Here is a 27,014-nt window from a genome sequence, read left to right on the forward strand (position 1 = left end):
TAAACACGAGAAAATAGATGCAAAAAAACAAAATTTGTATTTATCTATGTTAATATTTCGAAATCGTGTTTTCAACTCCTCTGGAAGTGGAATAATGTTTTATTATAAAAATTATATAATAATTTATATTAACCTTTCCAATCACTTATTGTTAATCATTGGAGATAAATTCTTCGACAATTACGAAAAAGTAAAAATATATGACTAAATTTTGTACAACTACATTAGGTATTAGGGCAGCATATTATCTGAGGGTGATAAAATAATTTAATTACTTACATCAAACTCTTCTCTGATGTCGATGTGGCTAGGGAACCATTAAGAGTTGAACTCGTTGAAGTAACTACTCCAAATATATAACCACTGTTCAAATGATCAAATATAATAGAATAAACCTTTAATTGATAATTCACTAAAATGTTGGGCATTGAACTACAAAAAAGCTGTGTTTTCTTGATACAGAAATTTATGTCAGTTTTGAGGAAAAGCATGAAAATAAAAACTTGATAAGCCAATTTATTAATTTTAAAGGAAGTTTTATTTTCCAATTACATGTTTCTTAATAATTTGTATTTAAAATATTTGTTGGCACTTACCTGAATCATGCATGATGTGTGTGACTTGCAGTCGTTGTTTAGAGGAAACTGTCTGATGTTGCAACTTCCTTGCATGCATATTTCTCAAGCCAATAGCTGTAGATCTCACTAACTAGTAGTAACTGTCCATCACGTTGAACTCGTTAAGGGAGATCCATTTTGCAAATCATTAAATGCAAGTTTCGTTACTGATAGCTATTTGTCTAAATAAACATTTTGAAAAATAATCATTGTTACAGTATTTTCTGGCTGGAATTCAAGTCTAAGGAAGTTTGGAACTTAACGCCAACTTAATCATAAAATACAATTAATAGAAGTATTGATTTGGCAATTATACATATGTAAATACCTTAATTTGTCGACAACTAGGAATACGTGGTTTTTGTTAATTATTTATTTACTTTCTTTCGAGGGTTGTATGTGCATTAACATAACTGAAAGATAATTGGTAATATGTTAGGGGGTGGGGGAATTTCTTTATTAATAAATGCCCAAGTTTCATAAACAATGCCATTGAATTGTATTATTACCAATGACAGCACGAAATTGTAGCCTACAACTATATTTATATTACTTTTGCGGCAGTATTCTTAGTTTCGGCAGTTAATTTCATCATTACGCCATCCCTTTGCTATTCAGTTCGGTATTTTTTATTAGGAGCTTTATTAGGAACTAAATCACAAAAATATCAAACATTTCGAGATATATAGCTAATAAATGTACACACATCCCTACCGCTTTCGCATCTACAGAAACACAAAGAGCATCAACTCGTTATCAGTTTTATAAGCCTTCAATATCTTGTTGTTTGAGTTGGGTGCCAGTATGTACACTATTTTAAATTTTCACAACAAGGGATCATTAAAAAAAGCTCATCAAGCAAGATAATACTGCAAAGAATATTAAAGCAAGTACACTAATCGAAGGGTAATCAGTAATTCACTGCCTCCAAAAAAGCTCTATTAATTATTGCAAACTGCTCCAAAATCCTGTATTGCAGTTCTCTTACGTATTTCGAATTCCTTCACAGTGCACCACAAATAATTCGTATGTATCTTGAGGCGTAATTCATCCTCTGCTAAATCTGTCTTAAAACATGCAAGATGTCAGTTCTAGCAGTAAATCACAGTCATCAATACAACCGAACAACTGTAATAAATGATTGAATATGTACACTGGTACAATCGAATTCTTCCAAGACCTCGCTACAAAGTCCATACCTTCTGACTGCGCATTCCTAAATCAGATTGAAAAATAAACATTCTAGCGCTTACTGAGTTGATTTTTTACAAAATACTTGTTTGATCTTTGTTCATTTTTGAATATAATCCTAATATTTAAATTTCTCAATTTTCAGAAATGATGGAGTTATCTTCAGCGGCCGCTGAACGCGGCTGGTACCAGGAGGCTCTGCGTGCCGAAGAGCAGGCCCCAGCGGATGTTACTAGCAGTGGCCTCATCGAACCATCACAGTACCATGGAGTACCCACACCTTACTATCATCACATACCACATTACGCACCCCCACAAAACAGTGAGTACAATTATTAAGTTTTTAATTCATAAGCTTCACTTTGGCTGACTGTTTTTATCCAACGATTCTTTTTCATACGGGCAGACTGAGCAATTACCAATAAAAAGCCATTTGCTTCAGTAAAATTTCAGTAAAAAACAATTTGTTAGTAACGTCTAAGAAACCTATCGAATAATCTAATGCTAGGAACGGTCCAAAAGTGAAGAGGCCTAACGATTTCTGCCCACTTGTAGACACAGTGGTCTCAAAATCTGCCCAATTACCCATTTTTAGAGTTTTAGATCGTTTACTTTGTCGAGGAATCCAAAGACATTTTGTTTCTAGGTCTAAACCTTCATTCTAAGTTCAGAGAAATGGGCCAGTTTTTTGGTCAGGCCTTGAACCTAAAACCAGGATAATCGGGTCCAATTCGCTAAAGCTCTGCTCAAACGTTTTTTATGGCAGACGGCCATCTCTTTTAAGCTCTTTCATAAAGAGAAACGCTAAAAAATTATCAATTGACTTGTCCAGAAATAGTCCAACAATAATTTTTAATGCAAAGGTTTGGATTAATATGGTCAAATAAATGTGCTCCACCAGCGACAATTGCAACAGATAATCTGAAAAAGTCACAATTTGGTATTTTATTTCAAACCTAATTTACAGTTTACACTTTTTCGGTTAAAACATGTTGAAATCAAAATAATTAACCTAATTTTGAATTTTTAAGAGAACAATTAAAAATAATAAATAAAAACTATGTAATTTAACTATGATAAACAGAAAAAAGGACTACCACAAGTAACAGAATGTTTTATCACAACTAACCTCCTAATATTGGAAAATGGAACCAGCGGTTCCTGAGCCAGTAGAGGTCTCTTGGCCCATCCTAATCTGGTGGCCAGGATAATTGTGATCATCGTTGCGCTCCTATACTAGCTGCTTTCTAAAAAAAATTGGGAGTTTAAACGTAGAAAGTCCAGTTGGAGGTTAAAAGAATTCAGAAACAAGAGTAAATACTACTCTGCAATTATTCAATACTGAACAGCAAAAGTATAAATCCAGAAAAGCTATAATCCACCGCATACTAAACTGTGATTGGACGGATTGTAGAAACCGGTGCCGGACTGGGCTATGACCGCAGGAGAAGAAACTATATACAGATGTTGTAGAAGGAAGGCCCTAAAGAGCTATGGTCCGTGTGACTGTGGAAAGTGGAAAATATAAAACTAGAAGATGCATTGACACGGTCAACTACATACCATAAAAAGGATCGGACTCCCGAGAGATGCAACTGAGTATTAGGTACCAAAGTATCTGTAACTGGCTCCTACGGTTTTCCGAAATCTTATTCGTTAAATAAAGATTTATATTTTATTTGTATTTTTTTTCCCAAGAAAATAGATTTTCCGGTGATTCCTCTAGAAATAGGTGCAAAAGATTTACTGCCTCAATAATATTACTACCATTTTAGTTACTATATTATTATTTATAGAATACTAAGTTTGTTCAAAATCAGTTTACAACAAAGCAATCAGTTAGATAAAAATTTCTAGATGTTCCTGTAACTTACTTGAAATAACAAATGCAAAAATGTAAAGCTATTGTTTTGAAACGTTGAATTGATTGCGATCAAAAGCGACTACAAGTCCAAGCGCGCTAATTCATCACGATCTTAACCTTTTCCGGCTACTAAATTGTAGAGCCAGCTTTCCACCTGATATAAATGTACGCTTTTTTCGTTTAGTTTGAGGAACTTTGGTGAATTAGAATTTTAATTGCATTTTTGTACTGTTGGACTTAATGCAAAACTTAGCAGGGTAAAAATGGTTCTGCCCTCACAAATGAATCGACAAAGCTCCTCCACTAACCCTCCACCAAGAGGGTAGAGGGTGGAAGCTTACCGTCCTCAGCGCACGCAATCGAGCTCGATTAGACATCATTAAAGCTGGTTAGAAGAAATCCTGACTGCCTACATCAATTAGTCTAGCAAACTGTCAAAAATTGTTACTCGCTCGCGTTTAGGGATTGCTTCATTGATATATTACCTCGGGATAAAAACTTAATCCGCATCTTCATTTTTAAACCATCTCGATATAAAAGAATTCAAATTCCATATAATTTAAAATACAATTATTAAAAATACTTAAAAATTAGTGATTTTTCAGGGATGAAATCGATTTCTTATTTCGTTTTTGTGTTAGTGTTTCTTCTTGTGTTTTCTTCTGTTAAATTTTTCAACAATTTTATATCCTAATCTCCTATTGTTTTGAAAATTAATATTAATTTTAATGCTCAATCAATACGCAATACCTTCAACACAATAAAAAAAATATAGGTAGGTATATTGATATTTGAGAAAAAGAAAAAAAGAGGTAATTTTCGTATTTTAACGCTGAGGAAGGCACCAGTTTCCATATCGAACTTTACAACAAGCGATACACTCACGCGAGGGTAATTACTTTTTTATTGCAACAATAAAAGGGCAATTTTATTTTCTGTCAATATATTATAGACCGATCCATAATGTACAACCTAGATATAGGTTTCTATTTTTTATTATTATATATTGCTCCTTCTACAACGTTTCTATGGGTTACTTATAAGAATCAATAATATCAAACTTCGCAGAAACATTCAATACAATTAGTTGGCAAGGTTAAAAAACCACTTTCAACGAAGGGTTGAGGCCTTTTTAATAACAGCTGGACATCCAGCACTGTGTTATTTCATCCATTCAGTCCTGACAACCATTCCTTTGTAGTCTTTCGGCTGGTGAGCTAGTTACTTTGGACCCAATGAGGTACAAGTCTTCCCAGTAGCCCCTCTGGTCAGGACAAATGGTATGCCATCTATGTGACTCGCCGTCAATTGACCGCGGGTCTTGCCAACCTAATCTTACGTCCCATGTGATTTACGAGGCCGTATAAGACCGATATGTTCAAAAACATCTCCTCAGGCTGATTCACAGAGGCTGCAGACTGCAGTAGGAGAAAAAGATGTGGGGATATCATAATGCGTGGCACTTGTATCCGGAAGAGATAATATGCCGAATACAAAAATGGTTCTTGTAAAAACAAGAGCCAATGATTCATTCGAATCATTCATGTGAATTCATTCGCCCACTAGAGTTACAGGAGTCAACAGCCGAAGTCACCTTTAGCTGGAATGCGTTCCACGTTTTTTTAGCTCAAAACGCCTATATCGGTGTATGTTAGGATACTTGATCAGAATATCTAAATCTCTTACCACTCCAACGGGTTATCGTGCCGCACTCTGGTTTGAGTTCCGGTTAAACTTCCGAAGGCCTTCTCCAAGTAGTCATACACTCCGTCCAAATAACTTATAGATATATGCCAAATAATATTTAGTAAATGATCCGAAGTTAGGAGAATACTTTGAGGACTGATGGAAGAAAAATTCGGGCGGGGTTCACACCAGATTTTAAAAACTCGTTTTTATTTTCATAAAGAAAGAGGGTTGCTGCAGAAACTAGAATGTACAACCAATGGGCAAAAGCCACTGGACCAGCTCAGTATTACAGTGGTTGGCTTAATGTGTGAGTATAAGTGAACTCAGCCCACATTGAGCGTCAAGTGTGTTTACCCGCTGGTTGGGTGCCAACCAAAGCAAGTTACTTTCAGGTTTTACACCATCAACTGGATATTATAATGGTTTTACAAATTGTTCATTACAACTTACTCATGTCCACAATAAAGAAATACTTCAAACCCACTTGTGCTTCTATTTTATTTTCATACGGGTTAAATAATATACTATTGAAATCGTTTCAATTAGCTTACACTATTTATTCTAATGACAGAAATAAAATTTTCGTTAACACATTAGAAATTTAAAGATGTCACGATGATTCAGAGTATTTAATTCTAATGATTTGCTACCCATCATTAAATGCCTTGGATATTTGGGAGAGAGCTAAGTGCACTCACCTTTGAAACGACCCCGGACGCAGAACATATTAGATCAGATCTCAAGGTCGCAAACCAGGTGCACGCTCATTAATCTCCAGGGCAGTCTTAGCTCGGCTTCATTTTCTTCACTTATAGGCCGCTAGTTGCACCAATTCAATCAGCAAAGTTTTGTTAGACATATTTAGTGAGCTGTGTTTGTTAAATTTAAACAAAAAATATTTATATTCAAACTCCGAAATCAAAACATGATTAAATACACAAATATAATAATAAAACATTAATCTGGTTTGAACCAGCCTTCCAGACTCCAGGGAATCTTAGTGTCTCCTCATTTTCCTAACTCCGAACATCAGAGCCATTTAGTTCTGTATGGCATTAAATGGTTTACAATCCGTGCAATAGGAGCCTATAAACACCACTTCCACTGAATTATCTTAGGACGAATATTAATAGAAACATAAAATAAAGTAAATAAGGAGTTTAAAGAGAATCGTGGGCGCCATTTTTGGGGAAACTAACAAAAATGAAAAATGAATTTAGTAATTTTAGAATTGGAAGTTTCGTCTTAATCTGTTAGAGAGCTTAGCTTTCAATCTGTCGCACATTCCCAACCTTTCGCACGTATCAAAAAGCGGTTATTATACACAATAAAATGTACTCTCGACAAAAATTTGATTTTTAAATCAAAATTCTAATTATTATCAACCTTTAACTGTTTTAAATGAAAAACTTGAACATTATGCTCTACTTTTGCTGTAAATATTTTTGATAAAACATGAACTAAATAAATTCTAATATAAAATATTCCTAAATAAAGAACTGCTAGAGAAGAGAAAATAATGGAACCAATGTGGACATGTAGAGGACAATGATATAAGGAGCTGCCACGACTAGGGCAACATTCCGATATCATATCGTATCAGAGCACGCTTACTTAGATATCAAAAGATACCGACCTGCCGGCTGTGGTAGAGGACGCTTGGGGAATACGGTGCTGCCTCAGGCCATGTGGAAGGAGTCTCTGATCTTCCGCGCTGGGGAGATGGTTAAATATCAGGTACGAAAGGAAAAAAAGGCGGAAGAATTAATAAGGGATTTATAAAAAATAAAACAAAAATCAACCAGTTGACGCATCTCTTTTCGTGTCTTCAACATCATTAAATAATCTTATTTATATAACTGAATTGATAAGTTGATAATATTCATTCACTTTCTGCCACAATGAACTGTATTGCTAATCTCACTGGCAAACCCACAGCGATTCCACTACTGACCAACTTGTATGTGACCAATTATTTGCTTTAGGAAGTGGAAAGGCAATTAATAACGGAAGTCGGCACGAACCACAGGCATGTGTTTATTTTAATTTTTGAATAAATTGGTTTGTATTCATTCGAAACTTTAACCATTTGAAAACATCCTGCAAAAAGAGCTTAGAATTTTACGTGAATTTCAAAAAATTGTCGTTCAGCGTCATTTTTGCTCAAGAGCTGTTGTGATGTTACCAGTTCTTCTTTCACAAAAGAAACTTAGATGCGGGAAAATAGGAAATTTTGCAAAGCTTAGTACAGGACAATAATCGTGAATAGCAGTAATTGTTCTTTAGTTATCAGTATAATGCAGTCACCACTTGCAGTTATTGTGCAATCCAAGCAACGTGGGATTCAAGTTTGTTTCACGTTGATTCGGTGCAATTTTTATCCTGTTTTGAGGAAAAGCTATTTTGCAGCGTGCAACACTGTGAATCCAGAAGAACGATCAAACCTAATCGACTACATCTGTTTTTCTAAAAACCAAAACTCTTGGCACTGTTTCCTAAACCTTTATATTTTACTCTTTGACTCTTTATATTTAATCATTCAATGCTTTGCTGGACACAAAATTCATTTGTCGTTCACGAAACGAGGATGCGCTCACGAGGTTGCATTGTGACTGAGTGGATCCAAAATAATCCCATGAAAACGCAATGCCCTGTGACCAACTATCCCTTTTGCCGAAGTGATAGTTTTTTGGGTAAATCTTAGACTGCCATTATGCCCGTAATGCTCTTTGCTCCAGCAGGCTTTAGCTCACAAGGCGGGGTGTACTTAGTGGTCACTGTTTAGACTCCTTAACAAAAACTTACAGTTTAAAATGTTAAGTATAAGGGTTGATTAAACGCCAAAAGGTACACAAATCAGCAAGTACCCAACATTTCATTAATACTTCATTGATATTATTTAAGTAATTTTACCGCATTAATTTTCATTAATATTTTTTAAGAATTTATTAGATGTCACATACCCTTATGCTGGCCATTTTCATCTACAAAATATTTGTTCAAGTAGCACACCATTTAACTTAGATTGACTGTAATATCTATTTATCTATAATAATCAAACTATTGATTACAGGTAAAAAAGAGAACGTTATAAAAAATAAAAAAATATGAGGCTAAAAAATTCATAAAATTTTTTAAAAATTGCTTACACCAACATTCGTACATCAATGATTTTATTTATTTATTTTTATTTTTAAATAAAAATCGTCGGTTTAAGTTCTTTCTTCGGTTAAAGTAATTGTTATTTTATGTAGTAGTCAAACGTTTGTAATAATAAGTAATAAATAATCTGGCTTTATCGCAAATAATATAGTTTTCTTCAATTACATTCTCAATCTAGGTGTTCTTCCCACAATGTTGTATACATGTAATATAAAATAAATAAGATATGCATATTTTTAGGACAGCTAATTATTCCAGTATTTTACCATAAGTAAAATTAGGGGAACTAAATTAAATTACAATTGAGAAATGAATAAATAATGTTGAATAATCTACTTGTTATTAACTGTGTGTTATTTGTCATCACGAATATTTCGGTAAGACGAATTCAAGACTGAAATATTGTTTTAAATCCTCCGTGATTCAAATTTAAACAGTAGCCGACTCTAAATTTGTCTTTTTCTAATTTAACATGCATGTATATGTGACAACTTCAGAATCAGAAGAATAATTTGGAATAGAGTTAAAATAAAGTACCTATTTATACGAAGATTAAAACTGTCCGGTAGGACAGTTGTATAAGGGTTGACCATCAAAAACTGCACGAAAAAGTGTAACGTTGAAAAACACCCAACTTTGACAATTTTTTTCTATTTTTCTATAAAAGATAAAATTCCCAAATTTTCTTTAAATCTTACTCCAAATTCTCCTTTATAACTATAATTTTTTTGCAACCACCCAGATCTAATAGGTTTCGAGAAAAAAGTTGCCGAAAATGAGCAAAAACGGCTTTTTCAAAAAATGTTCTTGTTCTTCTTCTTCTTCTTCTTGTGTTCTTGTTGTTGTTCTTGTTACCTTTTTTGTAAACAACGTAGCGCCTAAACGCGTGAACCGATTTTCATGAATGAGGTGTCATTCGATTCGGAACTTTATGTAGATGTGCCTTTTGGGGGGTCTCGGCCCTGTACATCGAATGGGAGAGGAGTTAGCCCCCTTTATGTAAGGCCCACTCCAAAATTATTATTACTAATTACTCTGTAAATCTTGGCCCTATTTTGATAAAATTTGGTAGGATGATAGGGTTAGGGCTCCCCTACCTAACAATAAAGCGACGATCTGCTCTTACACTTATTAAGGGGAAGTATAGCAATCGTTTCAAATTATCGACACGTGAACCGATTTTCATGAATGAATCGAAATTTTGTACAGATTTGTACTTTAAAAGTCTCGACGCTATGCCTCATAAAGAGGGGAGTTTGCCCCACCCAAATAAGGCCCTTTCTAAAACTATTATTACCAATATTTCTACAAAGCTTAACCCGATTTTGATAAAATTTAGCACGAAGAAGTGATTAAAGCTCCTCTACGTGGCTGTGAAGTGCCATCATGCTCTTACACCTACTAAGAGGAAGTACTGCAATCGTTAAAATTATCAATGAGTGAACCGATTTACATCAATGAATTGTCGTTCGATTCAAAATCTTTGCCTTTTAGAAAGAAGTACTGTAATCGCAGTTTATTTTTCTTGCTCCTCTTAAAAGGAAGTACTGAAATCGCAGTTTAATTTTGCTATTTACGTACAAATACCTTCCTATTTTATATAAAAAGGCTTTCTCAAAAAAATTGTTATTGAGGATGGTTTGGGGACCGCAACTATAACCATTCTTTAAAAAGATCTCTCCAGTGGTAGTTACGGTTCCGATTTAACACCTTATCAGGTTATAATGATAGAATAGCTTATTCCAAATTTTAAAAAAATCCAATCTGTAAAGCAGATATGTAACTTTGCTAATAGACAAAAAGGAAAATCTGTCCAAAAGGTACAAAAATCTCCTTAACAAAAACTTACAGTTTAAAAAGTTAAGTATAAGGGTTGATTAAACGCCAAAAGGTACACAAATCAGCAAGTACCCAACATTTCATTAATACTTCATTGATATTATTTAAGTAATTTTACCGCATTAATTTTCATTAATATTTTTTAAGAATTTATTAGATGTCACATACCCTTATGCTGGCCAGTTCATTCATAATAGTTATAATTGTGATAAAATGTATATTATATCTTCGTATAAATAGGTACTTTATTTTAACTCTATTCCAAATTATTCTTCTGATTCTGAAGTTGTCACATATACATGCATGTTAAATTAGAAAAAGACAAATTTAGAGCCGGCTACTGTTTAAATTTGAATCACGGAGGATTTAAAGCAATATTTCAGTCTTGAATTCGTCTTACCGAAATATTCGTGAGGACAAATAACACACAGTTAATAACAAGTAGATTATTCAACAACAATTATTCATTTCTCAATTGTAATTTAATTTAGTTCCCCTAATTTTACTTACAGTAAAATACTGGAATAATTAGCTGTCCTAAAAATATGCATATCTTATTTATTTTATATTACATATACACAACATTGTGGGAAGAACACCTAGATGGAGAATGTAATTGAAGAAAACTATATTATTTACGATAAAGCCAGATTGACTACTTCATAAAATAACAATTACTTTATCGAAGAATGAACTTAAACCGACGATTTTTATTTAAAAATAAAAATAAATAAAATCATTGATGTAAGTTGGTGTAAGCAATTTTTAAAAAAGTTTATGAATTTTTTAGCCTCATATTTTTTTATTTTTTATAACGTTTTCTTTTTCACCAGTGATTAATAGTTTGATTATTATAGATAAATAGATATTACAGTCAATCTAAGTTAAATGGTGTGCTACTTGAACAAATATTTTGTAGATGAAAATGGCCAGCATAAGGGTATGTGACATCTAATAAATTCTTAAAAAATATTAATGAAAATTAATGCGGTAAAATTACTTAAATAATATCAATGAAGTATTAATGAAATGTTGGGTACTTGCTGATTTGTGTACCTTTTGGCGTTTAATCAACCCTTATACTTAACTTTTTAAACTGTAAGTTTTTGTTAAGGAGATATAATATACATTTTATCACAATTATAACTATTATGAATGAACTGGCCAGCATAAGGGTATGTGACATCTAATAAATTCTTAAAAAATATTAATGAAAATTAATGCGGTAAAATTACTTAAATAATATCAATGAAGTATTAATGAAATGTTGGGTACTTGCTGATTTGTGTACCTTTTGGCGTTTAATCAACCCTTATACTTAACATTTTAAACTGTAAGTTTTTGTTAAGGAGATTTTTGTACCTTTTGGATAGATTTTCCTTTTTGTCTATTAGCAAAGTTACGTCTGCTTTACAGATTTTTTTAAAATTTGGAATAAGCTATTCTATCATTATAACCTGATATGGTGTTAAATCGGAACCGTAACTACCACTGGAGAGATCTTTTTAAAGAATGGTTATAGTTGCGGTCCCCAAACCATCCTCAATAACCATTTTTTTTTGAGAAAGCGTTTTGAATAAAATAGGAAGGTATTTTTACGTAAATAGCAAAATTAAACTGCGATTTCAGTACTTCCTTTTAAGAGGAGCAAGAAAAATAAACTGCGATTACAGTACTTCTCCCTAAAAGGCAAAGATTTTGAATCGAACGACAATTCATTAATGTAAATCGGTTCACTCATTGATAATTTTAACGATTGCAGTACTTCCTCTTAGTAGGTGTAAGAGCATGATGGCACTTCACAGCCATGTAGAGGAGCTTTAATCACTTCTTCGTGCTAAATGTTATCAAAATCGGACTAAGCTTTGTAGAAATATTAGTAATAATAGTTTTAGAAAGGGCCTTATTTGGGTGGGGCAAACTTCCCTTCTTATGAGGCATAGCGTCGAGACTTTTAAAGTACAAATCTGTACAAAATTTTGATTCGAATGACACTTCATTCATGAAAATCGGTTCACGTGTCGATAATTTGAAACGATTGCTATACTTCCCCTTAACAAGTGTAAGAGCAGATCGTCGCTTTATTGTTATGTAGGGGAGCCCTAACCCTATCATCCTATCAAATTTTATCAAAATCGGGCCAAGATTTACAGAGTAATTAGTAATAATAATTTTGGAGGGGGCCTTACATAAAGGGGGCTAACTCCTCTCCCATTCGATGTACAGGGCCGAGAACCCCAAAAGGCACATCTACATAAAATTCCGAATCGAATGACACCTCATTCATGAAAATCGGTTCACGCGTTTAGGCGCTACGTTGTTTACAAAAAAGGTAACAACAAGAACAACAAGAAGAAGAAGAAGAAGAAGAAGAAGATTTTTTGAAAAAGCCGTTTTTGCTCATTTTCGGCAACTTTTTTCTCGAAACCTATTAGATCTGGGTGGTTGCAAAAAAATTACAGTCATAAAGGAGGGTTTGCTCTATATTTTAAAGAAAATTTGGAAATTTTATCTTTTATAGAAAAAGAGAAAAAAATTGTCAAAGTTGGGTGTTTTTCAACGTTACGCTTTTTCGTGCAGTTTTTGATGGTCAACCCTTATACAACTGTCCTACCGGACAGTTTTAATTAGAACGCTGTGCGTATCCTCAGAACTCCCTAATTTCTGAAATTCAAGTCCTTGTAATCATAAAAACTAAGTTCTTGAGCATAAATAATAATAAATTATATTAAAGATAGAATAAAAACAATAGCAATAAAACAGAAATTAAGCATTCTAGTATTTTGCATTCCACTTATACAATTAACTGTTGCCTAATAATACTATTATTATAGCTAGAGAGTTTACTAAATCAACTTTATCATATTGTTAATAATCAGTGAACAATTAGTTGGTCATTAATTTTAAATCAATATTAATTAAGTTCTCGATGAGATTCTTTTTTCTTATTTAATTTCTTTTTATAATTAGAATATTGTTTAGAACGTACGTTTTGTTAATTGTTCCTTTATTAATTGAGGAAATGCTTTTAAGTTAGGTTGTCAAATTATTGGGGTCAAATGTTAGTCGGTTCTTTTCTAGTTATTTATATTGTTCTTTCTTGTCCTTACTAATAGTGGCAAGTACTTAGGCGCCACGATAGCCGAGCGGTTAGAGGCGAGACCTGCAAAGCTAATATGAATTGTGGTACTGGGTTCGATTCCCGGTCTAGAGGCCTTGGATTTTATTTAATGGTTAATAAAAGAAATTTACAGTAAAGTATGTTTGCTAGTCGCCTCCGTCCACGACACCTAATTGGTAGTTGGACGTTAAGCCCCGCCTGAAAAAATAGGCAATTACTTTACTTTACTTTTACTTTACTTAGTGGCAAGTACTGCGATTGTGTCAAACCCCGAAGTTCATTCATCATACCCATCATGTGCAATCATACTACATAATATTTAAAATACAAATTAATAAAAAGAAATTTGTTTTATAATTATTGTTGTGTTACCAGTCATTTTTTTTTTATTATATTAAACTTAAAGCCTTAATTTTAGTCCGAGTTGATTTTACAAAATCTAAAGAATGATGCACTGTAGAAAGCCAAACAAAATTAGAATGATTATATAAAGAAGATAAATGTAGATTTATGAATTTAAATAAAAAGAAAAAAAAATTAATAATGAGCAACTAGACAAGATTTCTGATCAGGTCTGCAAAGTGTCGGTTCTTTCACTTGGAACTGTCATCTTTAGATCGGAAAATGAGAGAAGATGATACAAGAAAGGAAATAAATAAATAAAGGACTAAACGAAAGAAAAAAACAGACCAGCAGAATAGAATAGATAAAAATATATTAGAAATTTAATGTATATAGATAAATCAAGCGGCAGAATCAACAGAACTACACTTTGATTGATGTAATACAAGACATTCTGGTGTATCTCTCTTGCCAGCTATCTAATACATTCCAGCATCCAATCTTTAACATAAATAAAAGACTTCTTCCATGTCTCCTCTCTTAAAGTTTATTTTAATACAAAATTTAAACTGTGTATATAGAGAAATGGAGAACTTTTAGCCTCGCATTTTTCTGTTTTCTGTCTCTTTTCAATATCCGGCTCAAGGAGCAAGTCTCTCCTTTCAGTGTTTTGGTATCTAATTTTAAATGCCAAACAAGTAAATTTTGCTTGATTTGATGCATAGACGAGCAGAAGCAGTCAAGTCTGGTGTGAACAGAATTCTCTTACTGTAATCGCAACAATTCAATTGATAAATTGACTTCGAAATATGCTGAAACTTCTACTTCATAATCTATATAGCATGGTAGTAGGCCTACCGTAAATTGTGACCTTTACAAGCAAATTATTTGCAATGGCACTTGCCGTGTACCTAACTCGGGAAATACGGTCCAGACTTAAATCTATCTCCTCTTCCCAAAGCTTGATCTAATTTCTTTGTAAAAACATATGAAATCGAAATAATTGATCTAACACATTCGGTTGGAATTGGGGCGGAGCATTAGGTATCATGATCGCAGGGCGGTAGCTCTTACTATTAACATCTATCCAATAAGTAAAGAGCCGCTACATGCGGTACACTAACTGCAGATCTCTCACTTATTAGTCCGCACTCATAAACACTACACCAAAATGCAATTTTTATAAAAAAAAAAATTAATAATTGAAATTTATTAAGAAATTGCACTTAATAAAGCTGAAGTATTTCAAAAATAGAAAACCTACGCATAATGTTTTCCCTTCAATTCGGAAAAAAACATTTCACAGAGAATAAAATTAAAAATTACATATAAGCAGTACTGCCGAAAGTACACAAAATGGCCGGTCTGTGGTGTGTAACGGAAGCCGCCACGAAACCCCGTTTCCGGCAGAGATCGTAGATTATCATCTGAGCGGAACCAACGAAACTGACGATGGTTATCTGGCCAAGCTAGAATCCTCTCTCTCGTTCAGACAGGCCTGTCTCAGTCACTCATTAGCTTGTTCTCCACAATAATTAATAACGGCAGTGTATTTTTAATATTTTTTTTTATTATTACTGTCCTTTCTTATCTTTGTTATTTTTATTTTTTATATTATTATTGTTATTACTATTACATGCAGTATGTTCTCACACACACATATGCGCACAGAACATAATGGAAACGTGCCCACTCGCATTTCTTGTCATCTCGCTTCGTTCTTGGCAGCACAAAACCACAAGCAATCCCCCCCAAAAAACAATAATTGTCGGCTTCATGATTATTTATTCGCTTCTTTTCATTTCTTTCTTCTGTTTATTACCATCTTTATTCCTTTGTAGATCCTTCTTTCAACCAATAAAAGCAATCTTATGCACACTATCGCGCCATAAGCTTACTTAATTCTTACTAAAATTACAAAATTAACTCTAAAAACTGTTCGAGTAAACAATGTAAAAGTTTGGAAAAACTGAACACCCTAAAATGAGGGGGAAGCCTACCCGAACCATCACCAAAAAACTGGGCTATAACAGTTGAAGTAGAAGTACAGTTATGTTAGCTCTAATTGAACGTAGATATGTGCAAAGTTTATAGAAAATACTAGCTGCATTTTCGTGTTAATTAACAAAAAAATAAAAATAGTTTACTGGTCGGTTAGTACGTGATTAATAAATTTGCTTCAAACTTATAATTTTAGCAGCCATTTAACCCACCTTAATGGAGGAATGTTTAGTGCGTAACGCCAATATTAAAAGAAAAGTAGTTTCCGAGACAATTTAAAAAAATAAAATATCGATACTGAAGTGGTACCTAATGTTGAGCAATTTTAACCAACATCTTGTCACTCGTCACCCCTGAATCTCTACACCAAACTTATTAATCTACCTCTGAAGTCTGATGCCGTTCAGGGATACAAAACCAAAAAGCATGCAAAGTTCAGAACCGCAGAGCTAATCACATTTTCAACTAGCATCTTCATTTGAACTTTCAGGGACATTTGGTTTTTGAATCTCAGTCACTAAAGCATCTTGTTGGCGCACTTTTTCTGGATTGGACAATTCCGGTAAAAAGCAAAATAGGAAACTGTTCGAAAGTAATACTTCCCTTTTATGAGGAGTAAGAAACAACAATAAAAATCTTAGATTTGAAGGAAAGTTGGTAGCCGCAAGTTTCTTAGAACGTTCTTGATTGACCAAAGTTGTATTCTATCTAAACGCTTGCATTAAAGATTTCAGTTCTCGAAAAGTCCATTGGGCACCCCCAAGCAATACCAATTTCGTGTAGATCTGCTTGGAACAGAAAAGTTCTGTAGCAGCTATTCTCATGTCTATTTTGATAAATGTTACAAACTATTTGGGATTGATTGATTATTAATTATTAGGAATTTGGGGTCGAAGACTCTTCAAACTTACTTTTTTAATGGATGAACATCACTCCTCCTGTTTATCATTCTTAAACGGTTTTACCACCTCTGTAAAGTTAGGTTGGTATTAAACAGATTGCTTAAAAGTTTAAAGATACAATCTCACTCAATGCCAAGTAAAACTATGAGAAGTATAGTGAAAGAAATTTTCGTAGCTTTCTATTGAAATGGTCAAATTCAAAAATTTGAGAATTCATTTGCTGTCTGAATTGAAAGCCCAATAGTGCTCTTCATAACATTGGGTTCAGTTTTTTAGGTTGTTTGATTATTTCTACAATAAAACTTTAGAATGATTTACAGTTCTTCACGTCCAACTACCAATTAGGTGATGGGGGGAAGAACATACGAACTCGTACTTTGTTATTAATAATTTTTTTTAACTATTTTAGCAATCCGCGGGATTCGAGCTGAGGAACTCCTACTTGCAAAGCCTCGCTCATAGTAACTACTAGACCAAAACCTCCGCTACACTGTACACAAAAATAAAAATACATCTTCTGGTTCATCTAATTTCGGGCAGAAACCTTAATTATGATAATTTCCAAACGAATTACTATGTTTACCATTCTGTTCAGTTTTTGAAAAGTCCTTTTCACTCAAAAAGACAGCATTAAACATTGAAAAATAAAAAATTAGGATTTTTGAATAGGTTTACTTTATTAGGAAGTCTCACAACATGTATTTGCGGTTAAACTCAAATACGAAATTACCGCGTTCGCAACACTTTGTCTTAGAATAGATTTAGAAAAAGTAAAATATATATATTTAAAATTTTCTTCATGAATAAGAATTAAACTTTCTCCAACCTTATTCTTCTTCTATACAATGACTGCACTGAACAAATCCACTAAGAAGTGCATCAGTTAGAAGTGCTGGAGAGTCCAAAAAAAATATCCTGGAATTTAAAACTGGCTGCGATTAGTCAATTGTCGCCTACAGCAAACCAATTAGCATTCCACTACACAATTATAACAATTAGAGCTCCTGGATTTGATCTTCTTTATCTGCTTTTTATACAATGTTATTTTTACACTCAGATATATAAATTCGTTTAGTATAAATAAGCAATTGATGAAAAGGAATTGATTCGACTGAAATGATTATGCAAACAATTTTAACGAGGTCTAATTATCTGAGATTGTAAAAACCAAAGAAAGAAAAGCTTAAAATAGAAGTCTCTGGTTTTTAGAGAGGATTCTTAAAATGAAGTGAACTATGACTGAACAGAAACCAATCGTTCTTTTACGAATTTCATTTGATAGATTCTTATGCTAGTAAATGGTAAAAATTCATTCGCGTCAAATCACCATGACTGCCGGAGTCGAACATTACAAACGTTAGTTCATAACCCGACATAGTCACTCGAAAATGGATATGACTTACAAACAAATACTGACTTCTGTAAGTTGATTGATTGTTATTGACTCATGATTGAGCAAAATAAAGAATACCTCATTCATATCGTCACATAGATTGATGCCACCTATTCGTCAATAATCTTATGGGGATATCTCAAAAGATAGAATTATTGTTTAAGCTTGCAATGGCTTAAACAGGAGAAATTTTCAGATGTTGCGAAAAGTTGATATTTAACCCCTTAACGTGAACTGGCCAAACTGTGCACACTCGAGATAATTCGAGCGGCGTTGTTCTTTATGCTGCTATAATTTTTCACACTCGAATATAATCGAGAATTAAAAATAACAATGTGAAAGCAAAGAAAATCAATCGTTTTATTGATATTTATCAAAAAAACTGTGCATTAAGAGGTTAAAAGCAGACGAGTGGTTAGTTAGTAATAAGCCGAATCTGGCAATGTGGTATTAAACAGGTCCTTCTTGGGCGGATTCGAGATCCTGAATACCCAGCCTGAGGAGCGCTAAGATAGCTGGTCGCTAGAAGAGAAGTCTGAGGGCAAGAGCTCGGGACTGTTTTTATCTAGATCCACACTAAGACCTATGTATCTCTTGTTTGTTCAGGATTATCATCATTAGGACTTTCTGCAGCCATATCCCACCTGTATCTTGCAGAATTTTGCAACAATTCTTATCCTGGGAGGGATGGATCCCAAATATATTATTGTGAGCCGCGTACGTGGTTATTTGGTTGTAAAACTGCATCAAGTGTACAGGACGCTTACGTGAGATGTCGTTTTACTTTAAAAAGGTTTAGTTCAAATTGAGTACAAAACTTCGGTTCTAGGGCTAAATATTATTTTAAATTTATTTGCTGCAAAAATTGTTAATTTTTAATGGTAAATAGTAGAATGAATCAACGAAAACGTCTTGGAATATCCCGGCCCACGAATACCGTGAAGTAAATTGAAAGTGGAGTGCCGGATGTTTCAGCTCTAAAAAGAGGTGGCGGCATCCCAAACTCCAAAACTTACTTGCCGTTTTAATTTACTTTTTATTCATCTAGTATTTGACGATAATGTTTGTACACTGTTGCCCCACCAAGATATACAAAATAACTTGCAGCGGAAAGTAACGGACCCACCGCGGGATACTAGGACATTCTGCTGCAAAAAAATGTTTCTATTCCACACTATTGGTAACATCTAAAAGACAATGCTGAGAATTGTTAGAAATGCCTTTGAAAGAAAGCTTCCCAAAAAAAAAAAGTTTTCTTTGAAGTGCTTCTCAAAAGATTCCGCAAATTCGACACGAATTCTACTGCTTAGTTATTTTGAGAAGTTTCTTCCTACAGGACTGTACTTGTAATTGAGTTGGTGAATGGTGGTAAGCGCAAATGGCGCAAATATTCGTCTAGAAAATCATCATTGAGAAAGGCTTGCAGCGAAAGTAGTAAGTGGCTAGTAAAGGGTCAAATAGCCACGGAGATTACATCTCTAAAGAGTAGGATTAACCCAGAAGACAACTTCTCTACTCTTTCCGTCCCGATATTTCAATTAGTAAGCTCCCACCAAGATGCTATAGTTTCTTATTCAGCTTCTTGAACACTCGGACTTTTGGTACTTGACAAATTCTGCATTAGGTCAAGGTGCAGCCCTACCAATTCAACTGACGAACACATATTTAGTTAAAAAAATAAGAATAAAGTGTTTCCCAAAAGATTGAAAAATAATAAAAATAACCTAGATGAACTCTTGAATGAAGATGTTGACAAAGAATAAAAGTTCTGGTTAATTCGGAGAAAGACGGAAAGGACAAACCTCTGGGCAGTGAGTTTCCGTATTCAGATGATGTGTTCTTGAAGAGACAACATATCAATGCGGCAGAGCGAGAGGGAGAATGAGAAGACGATAAAGGAGGACGTGGCAAAGCATTTATGTCATATTAAATACTTTATAATTCCATGGAAATTAAAGTCATCCATTGTAGTGGGTGGCGCTACTGGTGTTCAGTAGTAGCAACTACACCACAAGAATATTAATAATAATTCACTTTTTATCCATTCTTCGAACGAAAAAATAAAAAAGAGGAAAAAATGATGAAAAAGTTCTTCATTGATGATTGAGGTAAATGATTCTTATCATTTCCTCACATTATCTTCATTCGATCATTATCGTTATAAGCTACATGATTTATTTAACATCATTTAGCTGATAGCTATTATCCATACTGAATAGATATTACTCTATCTTTCCATACGTATCTTTTCAAAACTTAATTTGTAGTGGGGTTGGATGCATGAATTCAAAGAGGAAGCGGTTATAAAACCAAACTCAAGTGTGAAGCGTGGAGTACAGAAAATTGCGCAAAACTAAAAAATCGCTTCAATAAAATCGCATATCTGGTGGTCCGATTTCCGGTGCACCTTAACTCGTTAAACAAATATAAGACGAAAATGGAATATTACCAAGTCTGAATTTTCTACGTTTTTTCGTTTTGAGATATTCTGCAGCTAACTGTCGAGTGATGGATTGAAATTAATCAAGTTCTGTTCCGTAACGAGAGACCGTTTTCCTGAATTTTGCAATTTTGCAGAGATGACTTTAGCTGGAGCTAATAATCCGATATTGCGACCCCTAATTGTTGAATAAATTTTCTACATCTATGTCGATATTATGTAAAGAAATAAGTACTAATAATCAAGAATTCCACTTTAAATAATAACTTGAGTTTTTTTATTTTCTTTGAGATTACATTTCAATAAGTTTATATTCTATAAAAGCTTAGGTGAATACATATTGGACTCTGTAACAGCAGATTACATCCCTTTATTATCAATCAGTTGATTTATAATCAAACAAAATCGTGGAGAGATCCAGTAATTTAAATAGATGAATTTAAAATGTGGATACAATAAATTTAGAAATAAGCACTTAATATTTTAATTTAAAAGAATAACAAGAGAAGGGAAGCAAATGCTGTCAATTTTCACTAGAGCTTCGGTCCGTAGAGAGCACTGCTCCAGCTATATGAGTATGGCGAGGTCAAGTAAACGATCCTCTTTGCAGGAGCGTTGCAGAGGATGGTAAAATGCTAACCACAGCAAACAAGCACCACGCTAGAGCTGCTGTAGAAAGAGTGATTCACTTCATTAAGACCAGATTAGAACGGTAAGGGCTTTTTGTTCCAGCAGGAATTGGAGATCGTTCGTGTTTCGGTAATTTTGGCCGAGGGCTGCACCCCCACTGTACCTGCATCATGGAACGCTGTAGGGCCGAGGGGAAGGTTTCTTAGTCGAAACAAGTTGATGGTTGGACGATCTTAACAGTTTTTTTTAAAGATATTATCCCATTTGTTCGGATACTTGGGAATCTTTTCAAATCTTAATGTTAGACTAAGAACCGACTCCTGAAGCCAGAAAAGAATTATTCTCTTATTCCTAGGACGTTCCTAGGAGTAGTGTCGACAGCAGTGTAATTGCATCCTTGATTCAGAAATATGTAGCAGAGGTTTTGAGAATTCCATCAATACTTATTTGTACATTAATCATTTAATTATATAACAACTCCTTCGCTATTATTAAATTGGATAGCGTCGCCATTTCCAATACAATTAACACTGCCTCATTAGATACGAACTGACTGAAATTCAAAGCAGGTACTAAACGTCAGCCAGGCAGCATTGCGTGCCGGTTAACATTTGTTTCAGAAAGCCTTTAAAGAAGTGAGGAGGGGGAGTGGTTTGTGCGACAGAGAAAGACGGCCCTTATCTGGATGTACGTGGAAACCGCTGGGTCGCCGTGAGACTGTTGCTCGTTCTGTCTCTGTCTAAAGCGGTAACTTGGTGCACGATAGATGGCGTGTTTCCACAACTTCACTGTATGCCACTCTTCTACTACCGCCCTTGCTCCAACTTATATTGGAAAGTCACCCTCCCCGTCGTCTCCATAAACTGGAAACAGGAGGTATTTGTTTGGAGCAAGAAGGGTTAAAGGGGCCATACCACTTTCCTGCCTTCTACCACCAATGCTCCGCACCGCTTATATTATAAAGATAGCATTGATCCGAAAAAAGTATATTAACTATTAACAACGACATAGGAGCAGGGGGACACCAACAGCTCATATATATATATTCCAGGAGGGGTGATCCAGGTCTGGAAGAGGAAGTCTCTGCCGCTTCTGAATCCCCAGAGAAGAACAAATTAAAAATGGTAGACGGTATTGGGTCTTTAAAGAGATTAGTAATATTCTAAAAACAAAGACACATATTAGGCGCCACATCGATTTTATTCAATTTTTAATGTGAGAATTCAATAGCTAACTACTTAGCAAATCACCTTAGTCCACGACACCTAATTTTGCAGTTGGACGTAACGCCTGACCGAAAAAGTAGGCATTATTTTACTTTTTAAATTCCTAAAAGTTTTAATTTAAAACTCCACACTACTAAAATAAAAATAGAATATTACAATTCTGATAAATAATTTTTTTCAAAACTACCTTCGTAAGTGTTAAGTACACTTATAAATATATGAATTCGGTTATAATATGCGTACAGCCATCCACAGAAAGATTTACTCATTTTGTTTTGTGCACTAATTTTGAAAATCTTCTATGATAACAATAATTGTATATTTGAACAGAAAGAGGACAAAAGTGGACAAATTGAGCTGGAGAGTAAAGTGTAGGATAATACCGGATTGAAGAAGACGAAGCCCTCTTTAAGAAAACACCATCTGTTTTACATATCTCTGGGGGACTCTATAATTTGGTAACTACATGAATCACCATCTTCTTAGAGGTCTGCTACAGTCGGAATTCGAAGGCTATGAAGAGAGCATATAGTCTCTAATATACCTCCTGTTTATATTCCTCCTTTCCTTCTCCCAGAGTTCAACAATAACTAAATGTATAATACATACACCTAAAATTATATAGAGGCTGTAAAAAAGAAGAAGAGGCTGGATAGCAGCCGCTAGCCAAAACAGAACAACGGAGAGCAGCAAGAAACGCGGGCTTCTACTCTCCCAACTACCAGCCGTGCTCCGGACCACTAAAACCAGTCATTACCCACAAAACACTAAATGTAAGATTCGTCCCTGATTCATCTTCTCTCTCACTCACTCAGTCTCTAAATTCTTCTACTTCTTTTCTTGCTGGTAAGTTCATGTTTCATAGGAACGTTAATACAATGTAAAGTGATATAAATGAAAGGAAACGTTGAAGACACCCTTAGCAATCTCTCTGGCTAAAAATTAAATACATAAACACAATATTCAAAGTAATGCAAAGTAATTTTTTTTTATCTTTAACTTTAATTATTACAAAATTAACATAATTGTTTTGAGTTTGTATGTAGAGTATGATAACTTAGACCTTGTGTTTCTTGGTTCTGTGATTTATCATTTTCCTGTACATTTTTTTAGAACTTTCTTTCTAATAAACAAACTTGACTGAATTACGATCGGTGTAAATATATTTTTCTTTTGTATGTTTTATTTTAAATTTATACTCTAATTATTATACGGTTAATAAACCGTTTCAGTACAATTTACTCGTGCGAAGTATGAATAAACACATTTATAATTAAAACAGTTCTTGATAGTTCTAAACATGCGGAAATCGGTTAACCATCTTTGCGACTTTATTAAATATAAATTGTTAATACTAATTTTTTTCTTATTTTATCCATTATTTTAAAGAAAACCTTATTTAGAACAATTTTTTCAAAATTAAATGTCAACTGTTAAGACCATTCTTCTTAGTTGTTAAATTTGTAGTAAAAATTTTACACTAAGATTTAGAACTGGCGGTTCAACATCACCCGTCAAAACATCAAAAAAATAAATTAATACAGATGTTTTTGAGAAGTCAAAAGTATTGTTATACCTTTTATGAATAAATATCAATCAAAGTTCGCGAATCATGTCTGGTTTTGTGTGGTGTTTATTAGGGACAAATGTTTGAAAGCATTGTTGAGAAGCTATCTTCAAAGAAACAAGAGATAAGCGAGGTATAGATATCAGTTGTGAACACCTGTAAACCTTTAGATAACCTTTACCGGTTTCAGTATTGCCGTAAGTGGCCAGCCTGCTGTCTCATTTAGTTAAGAAGGACTGCTGGACATTCACCCAAAATTCAATTTTTAGAAAAAGTTTTTCAATTAAATTTAAAAAATTGCAGCAAGAAAGTCCTGTTTATTTTTCAGATTGTTAGACTTTTATTCTATTGATGGAGAACTCTGTAAAAGTTAGTTTGGGGCTTTTATTTGGAAATATAATGATTAGAAGAAGGGTGAGAAAAAAGACAGCAAAAGGTGGCAAATGGCCTAAATGATGATAGGAATCACTGTTTAAAAGTTGAATAGAACTCAGCGAAAGGCCACGGCAAAAGGGAATAAAAGGATGCGGAAGGAGAAACCGGACGATCTGATGTAGAAGTAGTAGATTCGTCGCTAATGTATTAGAATGATAAACTAAACAGAAACAGGGAGGGTACTTTAGTGTGACGCCTGTGGACAGTGCTTTGTCAAAACACATTTCCCTTTTTAAGGGGGTTTTACAGTTCCGGTTCACGGGTCTCTGGTACTGTTTTTGTCCTGGCTGGTGAATGTACTCTAGAGGCTTTTTAATCAACTCTTATTGGTACGTATTTATGCTGAAGTTAATGCTCTAAGTTCAAAAGAGATCCTTCTAAACCAACACAAACAGAACATGCTGCCTGCCTAAACAAGCAGTCCCTACTACCGGGGCATACCCTTCGGTGGGTTTCTCTGTATTATTTCAAGTCTTTCATGTCAGGATCACAACAGATCTTGGTTTCTGATTTCCTGGGTTTTCTATGCAATAAGCCAAGTACATGAACAGAGCCCGCTCATGCATACCCATTCAAGAGATTCATTACAAGTTAAATAAGTATTTTAGTTTCGTGGAAAACACGCTTTAATCTCTAGAGATCGCTATGGTACTGCGAAAACTTCATTCTACGACAAACTAATACTAAATTACGGAAATAAAGAGTACTTACATTTATTAAAACATCTTTAACGTAATTATTAATTAACTATTTAGATCAAAGATCAGTCTTTAGTAACTACTCTCCTGTCTAACAGGCTTCTCTAGTGAACTTTGTTTTCCTCTAGGTTTTCCACTGAGTTGTTTTTCTTCAGCCTTCTCCACAAGTAACACATATCTGTTTGTTCTCCGTTAGTCCGAACCCAACCAGTCTCCTTAATCGATCCCTAAGTATCCTATTCCGTTCTCTCCCTAGATCCCCCAATTCTAAGTCATGTTTTTCAAACCCGTTCTCTTTACATGCACAAACCAAAGCCTCGCTTAGAGGCCACCGAAAGTCCGTTTTGTATGCCATGAATCTTTTGAATTATCATTGTTAGTAGAGCTGCGCTAACTATAATGGGTGCTTCTAACCACTGGTTCGCGGTTCTTTACATGGTTTTTTTGTGATCACTACAATTTTTACGTCAATTATTACAATATTGTAATTTTAATTAACAAATTTACGTAAAAGTAAAGGAGAAAACTAAGGTTATTAATGGGATAAAGGAATGGTTTGTGCCGTTTTTTTTAACTTTTTCTCTTCGTTTTACTGTTATTGCACCAGAATCGGTTTACATTGTTTGAACCATTTTTATAATTAATTAATAAAATTATAAATGTTGACTAGATGTACCTATAAATATATTTATAAATAAATATATGAAGATTTTGAAGGACTTCACGCAACTAAACTAAGTACAAAATTAAATAAATGTCCCCCTCACAAAAGTTAGTTACCAAGCTGTACAGTGGAATAATTTAATTTATTCTCTTTGAATTTTAAGTCTTCCATAATTTTAAAATTATTCCAATACGGATTTGCCTCAATCCTTGATACCCTTGCCTCGTGTTTAGAAAAAACTAAGACCAATTCTTTAAACTACGAGTAGTCTTACGGTTCGCACAATGGTTCTTACTTTTACATACATATAATTTTACTGAATTGATGTGAGTTAAACTTAGGCACATTTTAAATTTTCTGGAAATCAAAACGGTATTGCCATTTTTATAAAGAAAAATTGTTCGTCTAAGGGCGAATCCAAAGAGGAATCTCAAATAAATTTTCAATTTCATCTTCAGACACTTGATTTAAAAAAAACAACAAAATATTGAAAAATACAGAGGAAAACCCGCCTCTTTCAATTAATTCACTCAAAATGCGATAAGAATGAACTTGATTTGATACAAGCTCAAGTTATGGCAAAAGTTCAGTTTCTAAAAAAGTGTACAGGTTCCACATGTAGCCGAGCTTAATTGTGCTCAAAACGATTTAGTCAGACTAGAAAAGACAGAGGAATACGTTTTTTTCAAAAAAGAAATTACATGTTATTGCATCTATAACTGGTGTTCACTAGTACATTTCACTCCATAACCATAGATTAACCATAACCGCAGAGAGAATTCGGCACTTATTTTGAATCAAATCATGCAAAAAGAAGTTGCAAATAGTAACGTAACGACGTTTACAAAAGTTTAACATCTGAAGTGATGATCAAACTGTTGTCAAATAGCCAATTTCCTTTCAAAATTATTAAATAGATTTGCCCCTCAGTCAAACGGCCAATCTGGATCCATCATTGGATCACACCACTCACTAAATATGGGCAAAACCTTTTTTAGTTTACGATAGAACTTCAAACACATATATCTTTATGGCAAAAAATTAAAATTCACTGTGTTTAATAATGTGTGTGTTGAAAGTTATTTTAAAAACGACTAAAATGTTCGTAATATTCAAGAAAATAATATAAAAATGACTTAAAATATAATTTAATACATTTTAATAAGAAATTTTCTTTTTTATAATGTAAGCATTAAACCACTTAATAAAGAAATCACAGAGTAAATCTAAGCA

At 33.8% G+C, this 27,014-nt stretch overlaps 1 protein-coding gene across 3 annotated transcripts in view; it reads left to right on the plus strand.

Annotated features, from left to right (window-relative positions):
- The window catches only part of grn (GATA binding protein grain), a 141,981-nt gene that overhangs the window by 12,481 nt on the left and 102,486 nt on the right, over positions 1-27,014 (plus strand). For all 3 annotated transcript variants that reach the window (XM_074120651.1, XM_074120652.1, XM_074120653.1), the window contains exon 2: positions 1,954-2,130. In XM_074120651.1, coding sequence (XP_073976752.1) covers positions 1,954-2,130 — 177 coding nt within the window. The remainder of the gene's footprint in view (positions 1-1,953; positions 2,131-27,014) is intronic.

The sequence above is a fragment of the Rhodnius prolixus genome, unplaced genomic scaffold, assembly GCF_049639745.1.
Source record: "Rhodnius prolixus isolate KJV_2025 unplaced genomic scaffold, Rpr scaffold_2, whole genome shotgun sequence".
Classification (NCBI taxonomy): Eukaryota; Metazoa; Arthropoda; class Insecta; order Hemiptera; family Reduviidae; genus Rhodnius; species Rhodnius prolixus.